The sequence below is a fragment of the Perna viridis genome, chromosome 1, assembly GCF_037379345.1.
Source record: "Perna viridis isolate PV_CMFRI_1.1 ecotype Kerala chromosome 1, ASM3737934v1, whole genome shotgun sequence".
Classification (NCBI taxonomy): Eukaryota; Metazoa; Mollusca; class Bivalvia; order Mytilida; family Mytilidae; genus Perna; species Perna viridis.
The window spans coordinates 5,882,083-5,898,861 of record NC_142445.1 but is presented as its reverse complement, the minus strand read 5'-3'; the positions used below and the strand labels follow the sequence as shown (position 1 = coordinate 5,898,861).

General features: G+C 31.8%; 1 protein-coding gene across 21 annotated transcripts in view; it reads right to left on the bottom strand.

The window, feature by feature from the left end:
* The window catches only part of LOC148626990 (receptor-type tyrosine-protein phosphatase delta-like), a 176,808-nt gene that overhangs the window by 11,389 nt on the left and 148,640 nt on the right, over positions 1-16,779 (bottom strand). For 13 of the 21 annotated variants that reach the window (XM_088564908.1, XM_088565004.1, XM_088564919.1 and 10 more), the window contains 13 exons: positions 14,128-14,139; positions 12,168-12,452; positions 11,516-11,545; positions 10,349-10,657; positions 7,356-7,667; positions 6,462-6,656; positions 6,104-6,196; positions 4,724-5,017; positions 3,041-3,322; positions 2,682-2,791; positions 1,408-1,624; positions 779-951; positions 326-514 (listed from right to left, as the gene is read on the bottom strand). In XM_088564908.1, the coding sequence (XP_088421034.1) occupies positions 326-514; positions 779-951; positions 1,408-1,624; positions 2,682-2,791; positions 3,041-3,322; positions 4,724-5,017; positions 6,104-6,196; positions 6,462-6,656; positions 7,356-7,667; positions 10,349-10,657; positions 11,516-11,545; positions 12,168-12,452; positions 14,128-14,139 (2,501 nt within the window). Of the gene's footprint in view, positions 1-325; positions 515-778; positions 952-1,407; positions 1,625-2,681; positions 2,792-3,040; positions 3,323-4,723; positions 5,018-5,242; positions 5,285-6,103; positions 6,197-6,461; positions 6,657-7,355; positions 7,668-10,348; positions 10,658-11,515; positions 11,546-12,167; positions 12,453-14,127; positions 14,140-16,779 lie in introns of all 21 variants that reach the window. The other 8 variants (XM_088565020.1, XM_088565031.1, XM_088565038.1 and 5 more) reach the window with 8 other exon arrangements.

The following is a 16,779-nucleotide window of genomic DNA, read 5'->3' as shown; positions in this document are numbered from 1 at the left end:
CTTGAATTTTTCTGAGCATAAAAAACTTTACTGCACCTGAATTCTGGCGGGTTCAAAGGGGATTTCATGCTTAATTTTGAATACACCAATATCATATGGGTATACATGTAAATAAAGCATCTATCAAGATGGGACACTTAACTATTTTTACATCAAAGATTTAACAGCTTCACATATATAAAAAGTACATTATTTCTAAATAATAAAAGTGGCAGATTGTACACTTACCAATCAAAATACACAAATATTGGATGATACAGATTAATCACTTTAATTTACTATAAAAAGTAAAGTGTTAAAAGCTAGAAGAAACAGTACTAACTACCTTTTCAACTGTGTGAGCTCTGAGAAAAACCAAATATTTCCAGTCCTTGTTTAAAGGCCGGTTTGTAAATCCTTCATACTCATCCCCATCACCAAGGGTAAACAATGAAGGAAGTTTGTTGGCAGAAAACTTGGCTGCAATGTATGGTTTTCTTGCTGGTTGTGAAGGAGGCATGTCATGATCAATCAGCTAAAAACAAAAACATTTCATACATATTCATCACAATTTTGAATCAATATACTGTGAATGACCATTGGTGATACCATGTAATATCTTAGTCACTAAAGTTATGTAAGTTATATGGTCAGAGAGGGAAAGCAAAACAGCTAACGGAGTCAAACTTCTATAAACAAGACTTTTTAACAGTATTTCAAATGTCTAGTGTAATCAGGAATCATTAAAAATAAACTGCACACTATCTAGTAGTTGATGTAAATCAACCTTGTATAATACCTCTTCAAACTGGTAATCCTGGGTTCTCCTGATATATGTCCTATTTAACATTGGCACTACAATCAGGAGGTAATGACTAATACCTCCATTGGCCTCTGAGGCCTTTGTTAGTCTGAACTGGATATTACCCTTTTCTATTTTGTCAATCTGTGGTCTCTCCACTTTAGAAGGAGCTGTAATGAGAACAATCATATTTATCTACTGGGTATTTAGTAGTTTCTGCTTTTCATGTACAGACCCTTTTGTGGTAATTTAATGAGCATGCTCAACGTATGCTTCCATGAAGTAGGGCTCTGGTCGAACAAAATGATTTTCTTCGCAGAAGTGTATATTGAGCAAGCTCTACGCATACTTACCAACTATCCCACAGTTAGCACAAAAGGGTCTATTTGTCCTTGAAAAGCATCAAAGAAAATGTATTTAAACATTTTGAGAACATATCCATAAATGTGTAAAAGATACAAATCTATAGTGTCATATTGCATATGTAACAGATCTGAAGACTAAAACATAATAAAATTAAAGTATAACAAAAGTATTACGCATCCATAAGTTAATTTGTTAATATCAATTATCAATGACACTTTGAATACAAATCATCAACTGAATGTAATGGTTGTTCTATTTACCTTCTATTCTTGTTTGAGCAATTAAAAACTGGTCTGGTCCACGGGCTCCATCAGTGAAGGATGCTGTTATATTAAACATATACCTAGCCTTTGGTAATAGATTGGGTACAGTGAAACTTGTTTTCTGGCCTGGGATATTTATTGTTGGTATGGTGGGCACCTGTTGTTGAATGATGCGACTGCCATCACGATAGGATTTCTTTCCGGTAATCTCCAACTGAAATATACATTAGGGTGTAATAATATTTAGTTATTTCATAAAGAAAGAAGTCATTCAGATGATGCAACTATTAACAATACACAACCAATTGAAAGAGATCTATATGTAGTTAAAATGTTTTTTTTCCATCAAGACCTTCAAAATAGCAAATTTTACTTTAAGAAAGTTGCTTACAAAACCACCCACCAAGTCATTAATTGGTAAAATACATTTCTGAATCACCATTGATTAGAAAATTTAATGCCACAATAAAAAATGAGAGAAATAGACTATCATGAAAGGAAGAAGAGGTTATGATTTTTTACAATACTGCTATCAGTATTTTGTTTCCACTAATAACATGCTATTTTCTGTAAGATAAGAATCAAATATCCCAGAACACATGTTTTTATGCCTCATTTCATACAAATTTTCTTTTCTAATTTTCTCCACTTTAATATGATAAGAATCAGATACCAATTGGTACAGGTTTTTATGCCCCATTTTATCAAAAAAATTCCCCCAAGAGTTTTTTTCCATTTAATTATGAGAATTTTTATCATTTAACAAGACATTTTGGCAACCATCAGATCAGATTAACATGAAAACAGCTGATCTTTCAGGACAGAGAGAGCTGATAAAGAGATGAAAGATAACTCTATTTTCTGTAATACTGGTTTTATCAGACATCATATGAAGATATTCTAAATTTTAATTAGGTTTAAGTGACTCTATCTTTTCTAGTTCACCAGATGAGTTTTTATAGTACATGCATCTTTGCCCTACATATAGATATCTTTTAACTTGAGGATAAAAGATTTTAGGGAACAAACTCATTCCCCCCTGGGACATTGAGACACCATGATCAGTATCATATTTGTTAGACTGATTAGCTAATAAATCATATGACATGGAGACTTGTTCTTATATCACACAGACAAAAATTGTCACATCAACACAAAATGAATGATTAATACATCATTCATAGAAATAGTCATAAAACTACAAGCCACTGAATATCAGATAAATGTTAAAGCCATAACTGATCAAACAAAATTTGGCAAGCCCTACTTACAAAATAGTTGTTAGTGTTGTGTTGTCTTGGAGGATCCCAAGCCAGATTGATGCTGGTTGATGTTCGATGTGTCACTCGAAAGTTTGTTACAATATTGTCTCCTTCTGGATCTAGAATATATAGATAGGTATTTACATACACAATACATTTACACAAACTGACATAATGCAATTTGTTAATGAACTGCACAGCATTAAAAAAGGACAGCATTTTCAGTAGTTTTTTTTGCAACTAATTAATCTGACCTATAAGGTGAAGATTGTAAAATATTTCTTGCACTACATAAAGAAAGCATAAATTTTTAAAGATGAAAACAAAATCTATGATCAAGGATAATCCCTAATTAAGTTCAATCTTACTGTTAGGAACATTAACAACAATGGAAGCTGAGGCATTCCCAAGTCTTCCATCCAGAGATTTTGCAGCCACCCGGACAGCATAAGACTGTTTCTCTAGTCCTGTGATCTCTGCCACAGTGTAAGGTCCAACATCTACATAGGGCCATACTTCTAACTGGTCTATATCAAACTGATGATAGTAAACTCTGTACCCAGCCACGGGAGCTTTCGGCTCATTCCAGGTTACTTGCACTTTCTGCCAGCTTGGCCGTGTCACAACAACTCCTTTTGGTGCTGGAGGCACTGTGAACAAACAGTTGTTTGATCTATAGTTGCGCTTAAAAATCTTTTATTATAGCACAACATATAAAATTCTTAAAGTGAATGAAATAGGAACCATTTGACGACAATCAGTAACCATAACCAAAACATTATCCATTTAAATTCAGAAATATTAAACAAACTTAAAACAAAATAATTTGTAAATAATCACACTGACAATAAATTACAAATTATTGTTTAAAAAAGAAAACAAAAACTATTCCTGAAATCAGTCGACTTAGTGGAAGGAATCTAAATAATACAGTCCATGCAAAAGGTTATATCACACAGTGATGTTTAGATCTAACATGCAAGTCAATAAAATTGTCATTTACATTGAAAACAATCATTTAAAAAAAATCACAAAAATGGAGTCAAAAGATGTGTTCAATAAACACCAAGTATATACTCAAATGTCAAAAGATGTGTTCAATAAATAGTCACCAAGTATATACTCAAATGTCTATTGTCAATTATATTTGTTGGAATGTCATAAATACTTTAGTATATCACCTTAGAACAACCAAAGTTTCAAAAGTTTGAATCCCAGAACTTGATGTTGAGTTATTCTGAGTAATATATTGACAATGTTGAAAAAAGTAGAACAATATTGGTACAATACAAACTGTATGTGGAATGACCTGAGAAACAGAGGGTGCACTTAATGATGCACATTTTCTATTTTGTTGCCATATTGATGAGAATATCCTATGAACTTCAGCATTAGCCAAAGAATAATCAAACCTTAGAAAAATCAGTTTCTGTTTATTTACAGAAATTTTTGATAAGAAAGTTTCAGTATTGACTGTATCTAGGGAAAAGTGTTTCACTTACTTCAGACTTTATTTTTCTAAGGAGATTTTGGTTAGAATTCCAATGTAACGTCACTAAAACAAAGTTTCCTTCTCTATAATATTATGAACTAAGAGCCAATAAATACTGTATGCTGATACATGTACTTGTATAAATACTGTATGCTGGTACATGTACTTGTAGAGACTCAATAATTGGGTAATATTAACAGATTATGGGTATTGTGAACATAATATTAGAGATAATAGGCAGAGCTATTGTGAACCAAATACCCAACACACAGATTATAAAAGTGTAAACAAAATAAAATATTAAGTTAACAGGTATATATGTAGTACTCCAGTCTAGCTAAAGTTAATTTGTTGCTATATTTGGTGAAAGTGTAACTATAGACCATGCTGGTAATAAAAACTAAATGAATTATTTTCATTTTTTTTTGGTTTGAAAATTAGTAAGTGTCACTAAGTTTTCTTTGTTCTAGCTGAAGCCCCAAGACAGTTAGTAAAGAGAGAAATACTCTGGTTATAGATTAACATCTATGTACAAGCAATCACGCTCAAAGCCTCATACTTCTTCCAAAAGTGTGGAAAATAAGTTTGACAGTCCATGGTCCAGCCCCTTTACTGGTGAAAGCTCGGATTTGGAAAACATAATCAGTGTTCATGTCGAGTCCAGAGACCTTGTGTTCTGTTGACGTCAGATTTAAATCCTCAACATAAATGGCATCAGTCAATCTATGGTAGGTTAACTGGTACATTACTATCTCACCATTTTGGAGATGTTTGGCTGGCAGATCCCATTCAAGTTTTATAGTTGTTTCACTTACACCAGTTACTGAGAAATTTTGAGGGGCTCCTGCAGGAACTATACAACAGCAAAATATGATATATGTACAATGTATCTTAACGTGGTTACCACCTAATCTGCCACTAACACCATACAAGCAACAGAAAATATTTTATAATGGTACACAACTAAACACACTGATGATAAAAACACAAAGAAATTATAAAAAACCACTGATGTGCATTTATACCAAGTGTCCACAATAACATAAAATCTAGAAATATAAGTGTGCAGAGTTTAAACCTTCAATCCATGGATTATTCTGGTACGTCCATGAATTTTTTACTTTTAAAATTAAAATGTCAAATAAGTTAAATATAATTGTACCATCTCTGATATTCATACTTAAGTCTTTGTGCAACATTTTCTTTACATGTATTAACAAAATTTTGCTTTTGAAAAATTTGTTACTTAGTCTCTCGGTATTAATGTTTAACAAGCTAATGTATAATATCTACAATGTTAACAGATCATTATTCAATTTGTACCGCAGATCCATTGTGATAAAATATTTCATAATTTATTATATGATGTTTTAAAAGAAGCATTTTACAGAGAGACTAGTAGCAAGCTTTTCAATAGAATAATTTCTACAATTTTTACATGTCAAAACAGAATTACATTATTCTTTCAGCAATAATGCAGAAAAAATATGAGTAAAAATGACAAAAAGTATCACATATAATCCTAATGATAAACAATGCTTGAAGAAATGTTTCAGTTTTAATACTATTGATAAACAATGCTTGGAGAAATGTTTTAGTTTTAATACTATTGATAAACAATGCTTGGAGAAATGTTTCAGTTTTATTACTATAGATAAACACAGTCTTTCCCTTAAAATATCAAGATTGATGAAAAAGACCAATGTTTCGACAAAAAAAAATTTGAAATACTACATTGTGGTGCAAAATAAACACATTTCTGTTTCTACTTTATAAAATAATGACCAAATAACAGATGAAGATCCGAAATTAACTTCAGAAAGCACTATTGCATAAATAATTCCGTTGGGGAGGAAAGGCTCAATTGAAAGTTAACAGACTTACAGACCAAAACTATTTGTGCCCACTAGATTTCTACTTGTTCTATATCTAGACCTACCTCCATCAGGAATGTCTAGAAACTGAACAGCACGATGTCCATCTCCATTTTCATTTACAGCTTGAACTCTGAACTCATAGGTAGCTCCCTTATCTAAACAATGAAAATAGTTTCTATTCTTATTACTTCCAAAGACATTTGTATACAACAGAAAATCAGTTAACTTAAAAAATGCAGATATTAATATAATTTGGTATTTATTTCCAGAGTGATCTAATACAAATGTTTATTGGACATCAACAGTTGTTCTTTGTATAGGATATAAAGTGAATTAATATGCCAGCTATTGTGTAAGTATGATAAAGATTTATGCTTTAAAATGGTTTAGAAGCAAAATAAATGAAGAGTTTATTTATACCTAGTTTATCAGTAATGAAGCTATATTTGCTGGACGATAGACTTTTGGAGTACATGAGTTCCTCCTTTCTGCCCCACGATACTCTATAATGTTTCAGTTCCCCTGGAACACTAGCTGGTTTCTGCCAGACCATCATTACTGTAGGCCTTTCTTCATTCATTAATTCTACTCCGAAATTCCTTGGAGGTGATGGAACTACCATTATAAAACAGATAATAAGTTCATGTAATATACCCTCTCGTCATCAGCTGTAAGTAAGACTCTGTCTTTGGTGCACATCTAATTTTGATGCTCACCCTTAGTATAATGTTTTACCAAAGTCCAGAGAATGGCTTCATAGGAGATGCAACCAGGTAACCATACAACCTTGTTTGAGGGGCAAGAAATTGTACATTAAAAGGCAACATAAATGAATATAGAAACTCACGCTTGTGATAACATTTATAGTATGTTACCAGTAGTAGTAATAAATAGTACAACTTACCTTATAAAAGCTACGTATGTTTCATTTTATCAATATTTTGGTTAAAACAGACTAGTGTGTCCAGTACGACCCCTTACACATGAATATGATATGCATTGCTTGTGTTAGTAATGCATGAATATGGTACATAAGTTAATGGCTGGTATATAGGTAATGGAAATGAAAAAAATACTACATGATAAAAAGGTCATCCAAATATATATAAACAACACTATCAGATTCAGTGCCTGTACTTCATTATAGGCATGCTTATTTTCTTGTGTTTACTAATTACAACAATTTGTTACTAATACAGTAATTATTGTACATCTATTTATCTGTTTTGGCTGCATCAATATGTCCTTTCAAGATGATGCCATGAAAACCATGTGTCTATGTTATTTTCTATACTGTATGTTTTCTTATCTTACCAGGTCCTGAAGTTTTTATCCTGACATCAGAGCTCCGAGATCCATCTCCTTTCCTAGTATAGCCTGCCACAGTTATCTTGTACAATGTGTTAGGGTCAAGTTCTGTTATCACTGCGTCAACATCACTGCCATCTTTGGTGTCAAAAACTTTTTCCTGACCTTTTGGATGACCTTTATCATCCACTGGAATGTAATATACATAATATCCCCGTATGATACCATTGCGTTTCCTAGCAACAGGAGGTTTCCAATTCACAAATAGTGTAGTAGAGTTGACAACTTGCGCTTTCACATGCTTTGGTTCTCCAGGTACTGAAACAGGATATGCACATGAAAGCAAGGGGAAATAACTTATATAATGTTTGTACTGAAATTGATTATTTTTACTCTGAAGGCAAGTGCTGCTTCATAGTTTCCTGATTTTGTCTGCCAGTTATATCAATGAAAGATTGGAATTTAAAATTTATTTTTGTTTACACAAAATTACATGAACTTGCCTAATTTTTTTACACCATTATCTTTTGTACTTAAGGCTTCTTGAAAATGATTTTTACCACCTTTACAAATAAGACATTCATTTTTTGAGAATCACTGAATTATAAATCTTTCATTTTTTCCACATCATGAAGTTTGCATTTCAACTATTTTCAAACTAAAGGCCAATCCTTATCTTTGCAGCATCATTTAATACAGTAATTGATGCCAGCACAGGGAAAAATTGTTGGCATTTTTATTCACGAACTGACATATACATCTAATTCTTATCAAAAAGATGATGTTTGCCTAAGATTAACAAAATTAATGAGTCATGACCTATAAGTGAATCACTTCTAATCAAACCTTAATCCACAAATCTTAATGTTTATCCACAACCCTGATTTAGGTCTGTGGTCTATCCTATTTATCACATTAAGTCACAATGGAACAGAAAGGAAATCAAAGATTTTTGTCTTATCATCTTAAATCAACAGGGGAAATATTGAATATTGTCATCATTTTGGGGATCATTATTTTCAAAAAAAACCCCACAATATCCATTATGTGCTATGTAAATGTATTAACTGTTATTTTATCTTTGACCTGGGAATTAAAAATGGCTCGGATATTGGCAAGAATTGAATTTAAATTTACATTTGTTAGAAATTGTATGGATTGTCATCAACAGAAAGACAATGAAATAAATAAAAAAAAAATTCTTCACTTCCATGAATCAAGTTCAGAGTATTAAAAAATGCTTTTTATATACCAGGCAGTAAACCTTTCTAAATTTAAAACTCAAGTTAATTTAATCACCAATACATTCAATGATCTATGAAGTTAAAATGCAAACAACTATATAGACATTAAAAGCACCTAGGTTGATATAAATTTCTGAGATAGTGAGGTTTTCTGAACATGCAAAGCTCAGAAAGGGTTATCTTGGAGACATTTCAAAAGTAACAATTAAAAGATTTTGAATGCACTCCACATCTATAGAAATTCAATAGGTATAACAAAACGTGCATCATGCAACATCTAACATCAAACATTTAACATACTTACATTGGTCCAAAGGGAGATAACTTTAAGATTAGTTGGTAAACAAACTCATGTAAAACACAATGGTTCATCAGGTCAACCTCTAGTTTAAATGACAACATGGAAAGAGTTATGTCCCTTGAAAATCTTTTTTTTCCCCATGTTTACATTAAAAAAAAATCTTATAAAAATTTGCTGAGGTTTTATCATTAAATAATCACTGATTAAGACTGGACTCTTTCTTTCCATGGTTTTAAACAAAAGGTTTCCATATTTGAACTTGTGGTTCTTTCGAACAAGTAGGTAATATACATGGGCAACACCATTTTCATCATTATCTAGTTAGTAATATGTTGTAGGACTCGTTTTAAAAAAAAAAGCTAAAACAATTTTTTTTTCTGAAGGATTTCTGTCAAGCTAGGATGAATGAAAGAATACATGTTAGCTTTACATGGTATCAATCCAAAGTATTATAGAACCTAAGGCTTTAATGAATGCAGCCGAATTATGAAAACTGAAATAAAAAAGTGATGATACACTTTTGATGGTGGTTATATGACCTTTGAACTTTGCTTGCAAATAATACTTTGGATGAACACTGATGACATTATTATAAACAGCAGGAGATATGATGACATAATGATGCAGTAATTTGATGGTTTTAGAAGATAATGTTATGAATGTTGAAAATAGTTTTGACAAAAGTAGATTAATAATGACCAAAAAAAAAATATATAAAATGATGAAAAATACATGTAGATGAAATGAATAAGGTAAGAGAATGGATGATGATCAGGGGTCAGTATCAATGAATTCTCCAGGTGAACAGATCCTGAGTGGTTCACCTTCAAATCACTGCCAATGAGTTCTCCAGGTGAACACATCCCCAGAGGTTCACCTTTAAATCACTACCAATGAATTCCCCAGGTGAACAGATCCTGAGGGATTTACCTTTAAATCACTGCCAATGAATTCTCCATTTGAAAGGGGTTTCACCACTAAGACCCATCAATCATTTTGTAAGGGACTATTGATTTTGATCAATACCAGAATTGAAACTCAAATTGAGAGTTTTTGGTTAAAAAAAGACACTTCTGTTGAATGTTGAATGGCATTTAATATTTTTTACAACATCAACTGGGATTTTTTCTCCTAAACACAAACATTCTTTTGGTTAAGGGGACACAGATTCAAGGTTATGGGCACAGTAAAGGGCAAGGTCATATTTTGTTCTTGTTAAGGTCATGCAGAACAAGGGGAAAAAATGTAGAGAACTAAAGAAAAAAACAATGTGGATGACTAACAATGTGAGAAGCAAAATAAAAACCCACCCTCCCATTTGCAGACACACACAATGAGATGATAAAGCATGACAGAAATCCAGCCATTCTGTTACCGATTTTGTTATTAAAATCAGTAAAAACAACAAATTCATTCCAACTGGGGGAAAACTATATGTTGCCATGGTTACCTACCATCTTCTTGGGTCCGTACAATGATTGGAGGAGACGAAGGACCTTCACCTACTTTGGAGAAGGCTAGGACCCAGATCTTATAGTTGGTCCAAATGTCAAGGTCACCTAACTTCAACATCCTAGCATCTTTGCCAACCTTGATGACGCTGGCATCCTCATTGGTCAAATCACTATCATTCTTACGGAAAAAGATTCTATACCCATCAAGGGCACCATTGTGATGTTCTGCAGGAGGCTGTTTCCATGTAACTTTGATGCTATTTTTACTGATAGGTTGTCCGGTGACAGCTTGAGGTGCAGCACTTGGAACTTTTTAGTGGAAGAAAAATTATGGGTAAAAAATGATACAGAAGAAAAGCTTTGTATACAGAACAGAAAATTAAACATGCTTTAAATGGAATCAACATGCAAAAATTAAATTGCATTTTCCTCTAGGTAAGGGCTACTAGATGGCACTGCATCAAACAAATGGAAGACATATCAAATTTTACTTAACTTGATGCAAGGACATAATAATTCAAAATTTCATGATGACAGGCTTTATTGTCAGACATTGCACTGAGAAATTGGTACAGTTAGTTAATGCTTAGCATATTATTGATTAAAGCAAATGCTTATAGGATCAAAGATGCATAGTCTAAATTAACCATGACAAATTCTCTAATAATCTAAAGATTTTAATTTTTGCATGGGTTGATTCCCATAATGCAAGTCGTACCTATGAAAAAATTATTCAAAAGAAAAAATAGTCCAGAGAAAATAGAACAAAATATTTCAGTCATTTATGGAAACTGGAAGCAAAAAATAAGCTTGCATTCAACTTTGAATGTAACCACTGCTTTAAATAATTAGAAAAAGAACTGTAAAGCCAAAAGCATTGCAACTCAACATACTCTGTACATACTATGAAACAACTGTACTTTGATTTATAAGATACATTAAAATATTGACACCCAACGACCAACAAAAAAATGGCAACATGGAATAATTACTTCAATTGTAATAAAGACCAACCCTCAATATTAAAAATGAAATGAATGAAAAGTTTCCACAGATCTTTTCCTTAAAAAATGTTTTTCTTGAAATATTTTGTCAAATTATGATTTGAAATAAATAGTAAAGATATATTTGTTGTGAACTTTTCATTCGACTGAAGTTTTTACTTACTTCCAGGGAGATCATTAATCCATATAGCATCTATATATACATTCAAGAAAAGTTGCATAAAATATTCCCTATTTCAACATTCCATAGAAAAGCATTCATATTAAATACAGAATAGTAGCAACCTTAAAATCCAGACGACTGAAAACATTCTGTATGTCAAATAATAATAAAAAAAAAAACAAAACCAAAATGAAATGAAATGAATTGTTGTGTGTATAACTGTACAACATGTATCTAAGGAGTGTGATAACACTTCGCCATTTACTTGTCACTGCACTAGAAGCAGTATTACTTAAGAGGTCGTGTCAAGGTCATCAGAGTAAGGGCAATTTATGCAAAACAGGATGTTGTTATTAATGGAAAAATGTCATCACATTGCATTTCCATGAATTGAAAAACAAATCGATAACCAATGTTTTTAAGGTTATATATACAAATAAATCCAAGATTCAGGATTTCAAACACAAGTATGGAAATATGATGGAATAACCCAAGAATTTTTTTCCTAAAACATAAGTAATGCACAATATATGAATACTATGATGACCCTGACATTGAACATGGAATTCACATTTTACGAGACTACAGTCAGATTAGGTTTGAGATTACTCCTTTACATGTGTGAAACAACAATTAAACATCAAATACATACTGAACTGCAAGGTCTGAGCCTGAACAATTGTAGACTTTGCTCCCTCGCCATTACTGGAGGTTGCTGAAACCTGAATATGGTAAATGGTATCAGGTATAAGATCCTCCAGCATGTAGTTGTTAGTGGGAGGAGAGATAACTACATGAGCAGCCTGTCGGAAAGTGGAGTCATTGTAATATAGCTTGTAGCTGATGATGTTATGGAAGTTTTCAGGCGGACTCCATGTGACTTCTATGGTGTTTGGTGATTTCACATTGGCATGGAGATTTCTTGGTTGGCCAGGAACTAAAAAAGAAGAATGAATTTTAAATCTTCAGTAACATACTCAAAGCTTCACTTATAATCTACAGTAGAGAAACAAAATGAACATATTCATTACTCAGGTTGTACCATCGCAGCTTGCTGGCAAAGGCATGAATCGCTGCATGGCATGAGCAGAATGCTTGTCCTCTTAGGTTGCTGGCAGCTTAATGCAGGCTGGAAAAATGAAGAATTTTAAAGCAATAAAAATTTACCATCTGTTTTAATGTTCTAAAAAATATTAAGCTGGAAAAAGTGATGAATTCGTAACAATGCAGTGTTTTTATCCTATGATTAAACAAGAAGTATTTGTTTCAATTCAATATATACAATTTTCAAATTTATAAATTTCCATTATACAATGTACTGAAATCCTGAGATACTGGTAAACAAATAGATTTACATGACTCATTTCATGTGCTCTTAAACAAATGCATGCTACCAGTAGATAAGATGTTTGTTTATTTAGACATGCAAGTCTGATTTCTCTGGCCTGAATCCTAAGATCTTGATATACATTGTTTAAACTGTTGAGAAATATTCAATAGTACAAGTTTCATGCATTTTTTATTAACTATAAACTCTGTTTTGGGGAATTATTAGCTATTTATAAACAATACACAAACACTGCTGAACATCAAATATTCAATTTTAGGTATCAATAGCAATATTATTGTTTTAGAAAAATCAATGTTTGTTCCATTTTTCATGCAAGGAGTCCATAAAATAAGTTAATGTCTTCAATAAATGTTATGTTTAGATATATAGTTACAACAGGGAAGACCATGCAGAACTTCTCAAAATCATTTATTTCAATTAGCATAATATGCATTCTTCTGAAAAATGTTTTTGTTTTATTAAAGAGTAGTAAATTGTTGTTATGGTATTAACCTGAAGCACTTGAATGCATGTACATTAAAAATAAATATAAGAAGAATTTTGATACACAACATCACTTTTAAAAATTTTACAGAAATGAAGAAGGAAATTTTAAACTAAATACTTTTTGATAAAAAAAGTCTCTCTTATCTAAATTTCAATAACCTAAAAGATTATCTTTATAGGTTACATCTTAGTCATGTATAACTGTTGCATTTTTGAAACTCTCTTGATTCAAACAATAGATTTCTAGACTAAAAAGTCATCAAAATGATAATGTCATAAAATCAACCCAAGAACAATACAAAAAGAAAAAAGGCTTTGGTATTAGGTTGTCAAGATCATATTTAGACAAAATTTTTGTTAACTTTTGCAAGACCACATCAAGATAATTCTCATTCCTACCCAGCCAATTTTTTGTTACTTTTTTGGCAGTTCAAATTTCTCAAATTTTTTCACGAGCTTATCCATCGTGACACTATGTTAATGAAATGGCAACTGGCTCCCGGTTATAACACAATTTGAAATTGTGACCAAATGTGGTGAATATGAATTTCACTTGGAGATCTCAAGATGATTAATTCTCTGCTATGATTGAACAGTTTCTGAGAAATAAAAAATAGAGAAGAAAATCCTCCCAACCATCCCATTTTTTTCAGTTGTTAGTGGATGAGAACTTACAAATTAACTTCATGTGGCCTTAGTTATTTCGTTTATCATATCATTCCAAAACTAATGTAGGTCTTCAGGCAAGAGCAAGCTTAGATCATTAAAAGCTTACCACCATTATAAGCTGAAAAACCCAGACAATGTTCATAAATATTACAAAACAGACCTCTACTTCAAAGTTTAAATTGAGTACAAATGACACATGCACTGTTGGAAAAGATTTTTAGTGAAACATAAATTTTGACATTAATTCAATGAGCTTAAGAGGCTGAAATTTTAATTATCACCAAAAACAATGAAGACAACTAAAACACATAAAGCAAAGCTTTTCTTGTGGAAATCAACTCCCCACAATTTGCTAATATCATAAATTGCTTGTTAACTCACATTCAAATACGTGGTATTTTATTTTCTAATTTACAATAGCTGACAGAAACTTGTTCAATTTAATTTGAATTGAGGAAAGAGATTAAATTTTCCCAAAACAACTTCTGAAATAATAGAAGCATTAGATAAGTGAAAAGCTCTGCCTCTAAACTAAAGACTTCATAGTACACACTGAAACAAAAAAGCAGTCAGATTATATCCAGTGGAAATTCTACATATCTTAATACACAAATGTAAAAAATTATATCACAATAAAAAAACTAAAAATAAAGAGATAGTTGATGTCCAGACTGCAATCTGAACGAGTGCTGAAAAAATACACATCAACGCAGCTCACCGTAAATTCCTGTTAGAGAGCAAGGCAGCAGGGTAGAAAATAACGCAAACATCAGTCACAAATCATTAAATGCATTAAATTAGCAATATCATTTTATCGCTAGCGCTCTGAGCGCATTCAAAACTATTACTCTCATTTACAAAAAAATTTAATATTTTGATTCATGAATAAACATTACTGGAAAAGATAACTGTGTTATACTTCTTCCAAAAAATTGAAAACTTCATCAAATTTTCAAAAGCATAAATTGAGCTTCATTACTTTTTTTCCAAAAATTGAGTTCTAAAAAAGTACAACACAAAAATTTTAAAAGAGAAAGAACAATAGCCAGAGATGAACTTTAAGAGGCAGACATTCAAAGAACGCGCAAACAATATAAATCAGTAATGAAAATCATGTAGATAGGGTCTACACTAATATCAAATAGAGCATGCTCGCATGGAGTATATATCAAAAGGTTCAGGCGCATGTTCACAAAGATGCACGCATATAACACATTCGCATGGATGCGGTCATTCATAGAAATACTAGTGACATATTATAAAGGCAACAACACACGACATGTTATACTTGAAAGATCCTTTCATTAAATTTGGAGATTTAACCCAATTTTTTCATATAGAAGTATTGTAAAAACTGGAAAAATACATGCAGTTTAGAGAAGACGTGAGAGAAAAAATTTTGAACATATATTGCAAGTGTCACTAATTCGGAATTGTTAAGCTGGAATTATGTTGTCATGATTACAAAATGAGCAGACAGACAGGCTATAACAAGATGAACAGACAGACAGGCTATAACAAGATGACATTAGCTAATAGTTTAACAGTTGTTTTACTAGAAAAGTGATAATTATCTTATTTGAAGATCATGCTTTAAGTTCACAAAGAAAACTTTAATTTAGAACCATATCTAACACAAATCAGTCAGCTTTCAAATTCTCATCATTTTCAGAAAAGATCATTTGTTTTATCAGTGTAATACATTTTCATTGTTCATAGCCTATACAGAAAACTGTGAACTTCTATGAGGAATGGAAATTATGATAAAATCATTTCAGATAAAAAGTCGACAAGGTACAAATGGAAGAACATCCTGTCAAATTTCATAAAATATGCCTCATCTCTGTATGTGGTCACGTACTCCACACTTATCTGACTGAACCAACTATTTTTGCCTTCATGACTAAGAACACCTTACTTTACTTTCCAGCTTAACAATTTTCACCCATTTTTTGATATTTTTCATCCAAATTAGTGACCTGCGGGTGTAGTAACTTACCAGGATATTGGATACATTTGTAAGGATTAGCTAAACATTCATCTGTAAACACAATTTTCATTGGTCAAAACAAAGCATTCCCACAAAACATTTCTCCAAGACTCCAGAAGTCATTCAAGGTCACTGTTTGTCACAAAGAAATTTTTACATTTCACATCACTTACAAAGAATTAATGTTTTGTATGCTTATTTTAGTCATACGACAAAAATCATGATCAAAAACAGAAAATAAGAGGAAAACATTTTTTTCTAAAGCTAGAGTATTTTGATTAAAATTTAACTGACGTTTCATGATTTGTAGAGTCTTGAAAACCTATGACTGAAATAAATGTTTTTTTTTGTTGTTGTTGTTGTTGACTTGGTCAAAAGTATGGCTTCCACTCTTCCAAGGCTCTTTCAAATATCAGTGAGAATAGTGTTACCTTGGTGCAGTGAGGAATATATCGAGGATAATAGTGCTCTATGGATGAGGTAGATAATGATCTTCTGGAGCCTTCATTACATTCACAATCACATTAACTAATGATTATATATGTTGCTACTCAGCACAGTTTATGTCATTACAGGACTTTTAATATCACATTTCTAAGCATGCACACATTATTATGATGTATTTCTGATTTCCTCAAATATTTAAAATCATTTTATGAAGGGGACATGTAATCATAAATGAGACACTGATGATACTGAAAAATGAGAAGTGGCGCCAAAGTAAATAAAATATGCTTTTAATCAATTATTTCTACAAATGAAAATTTA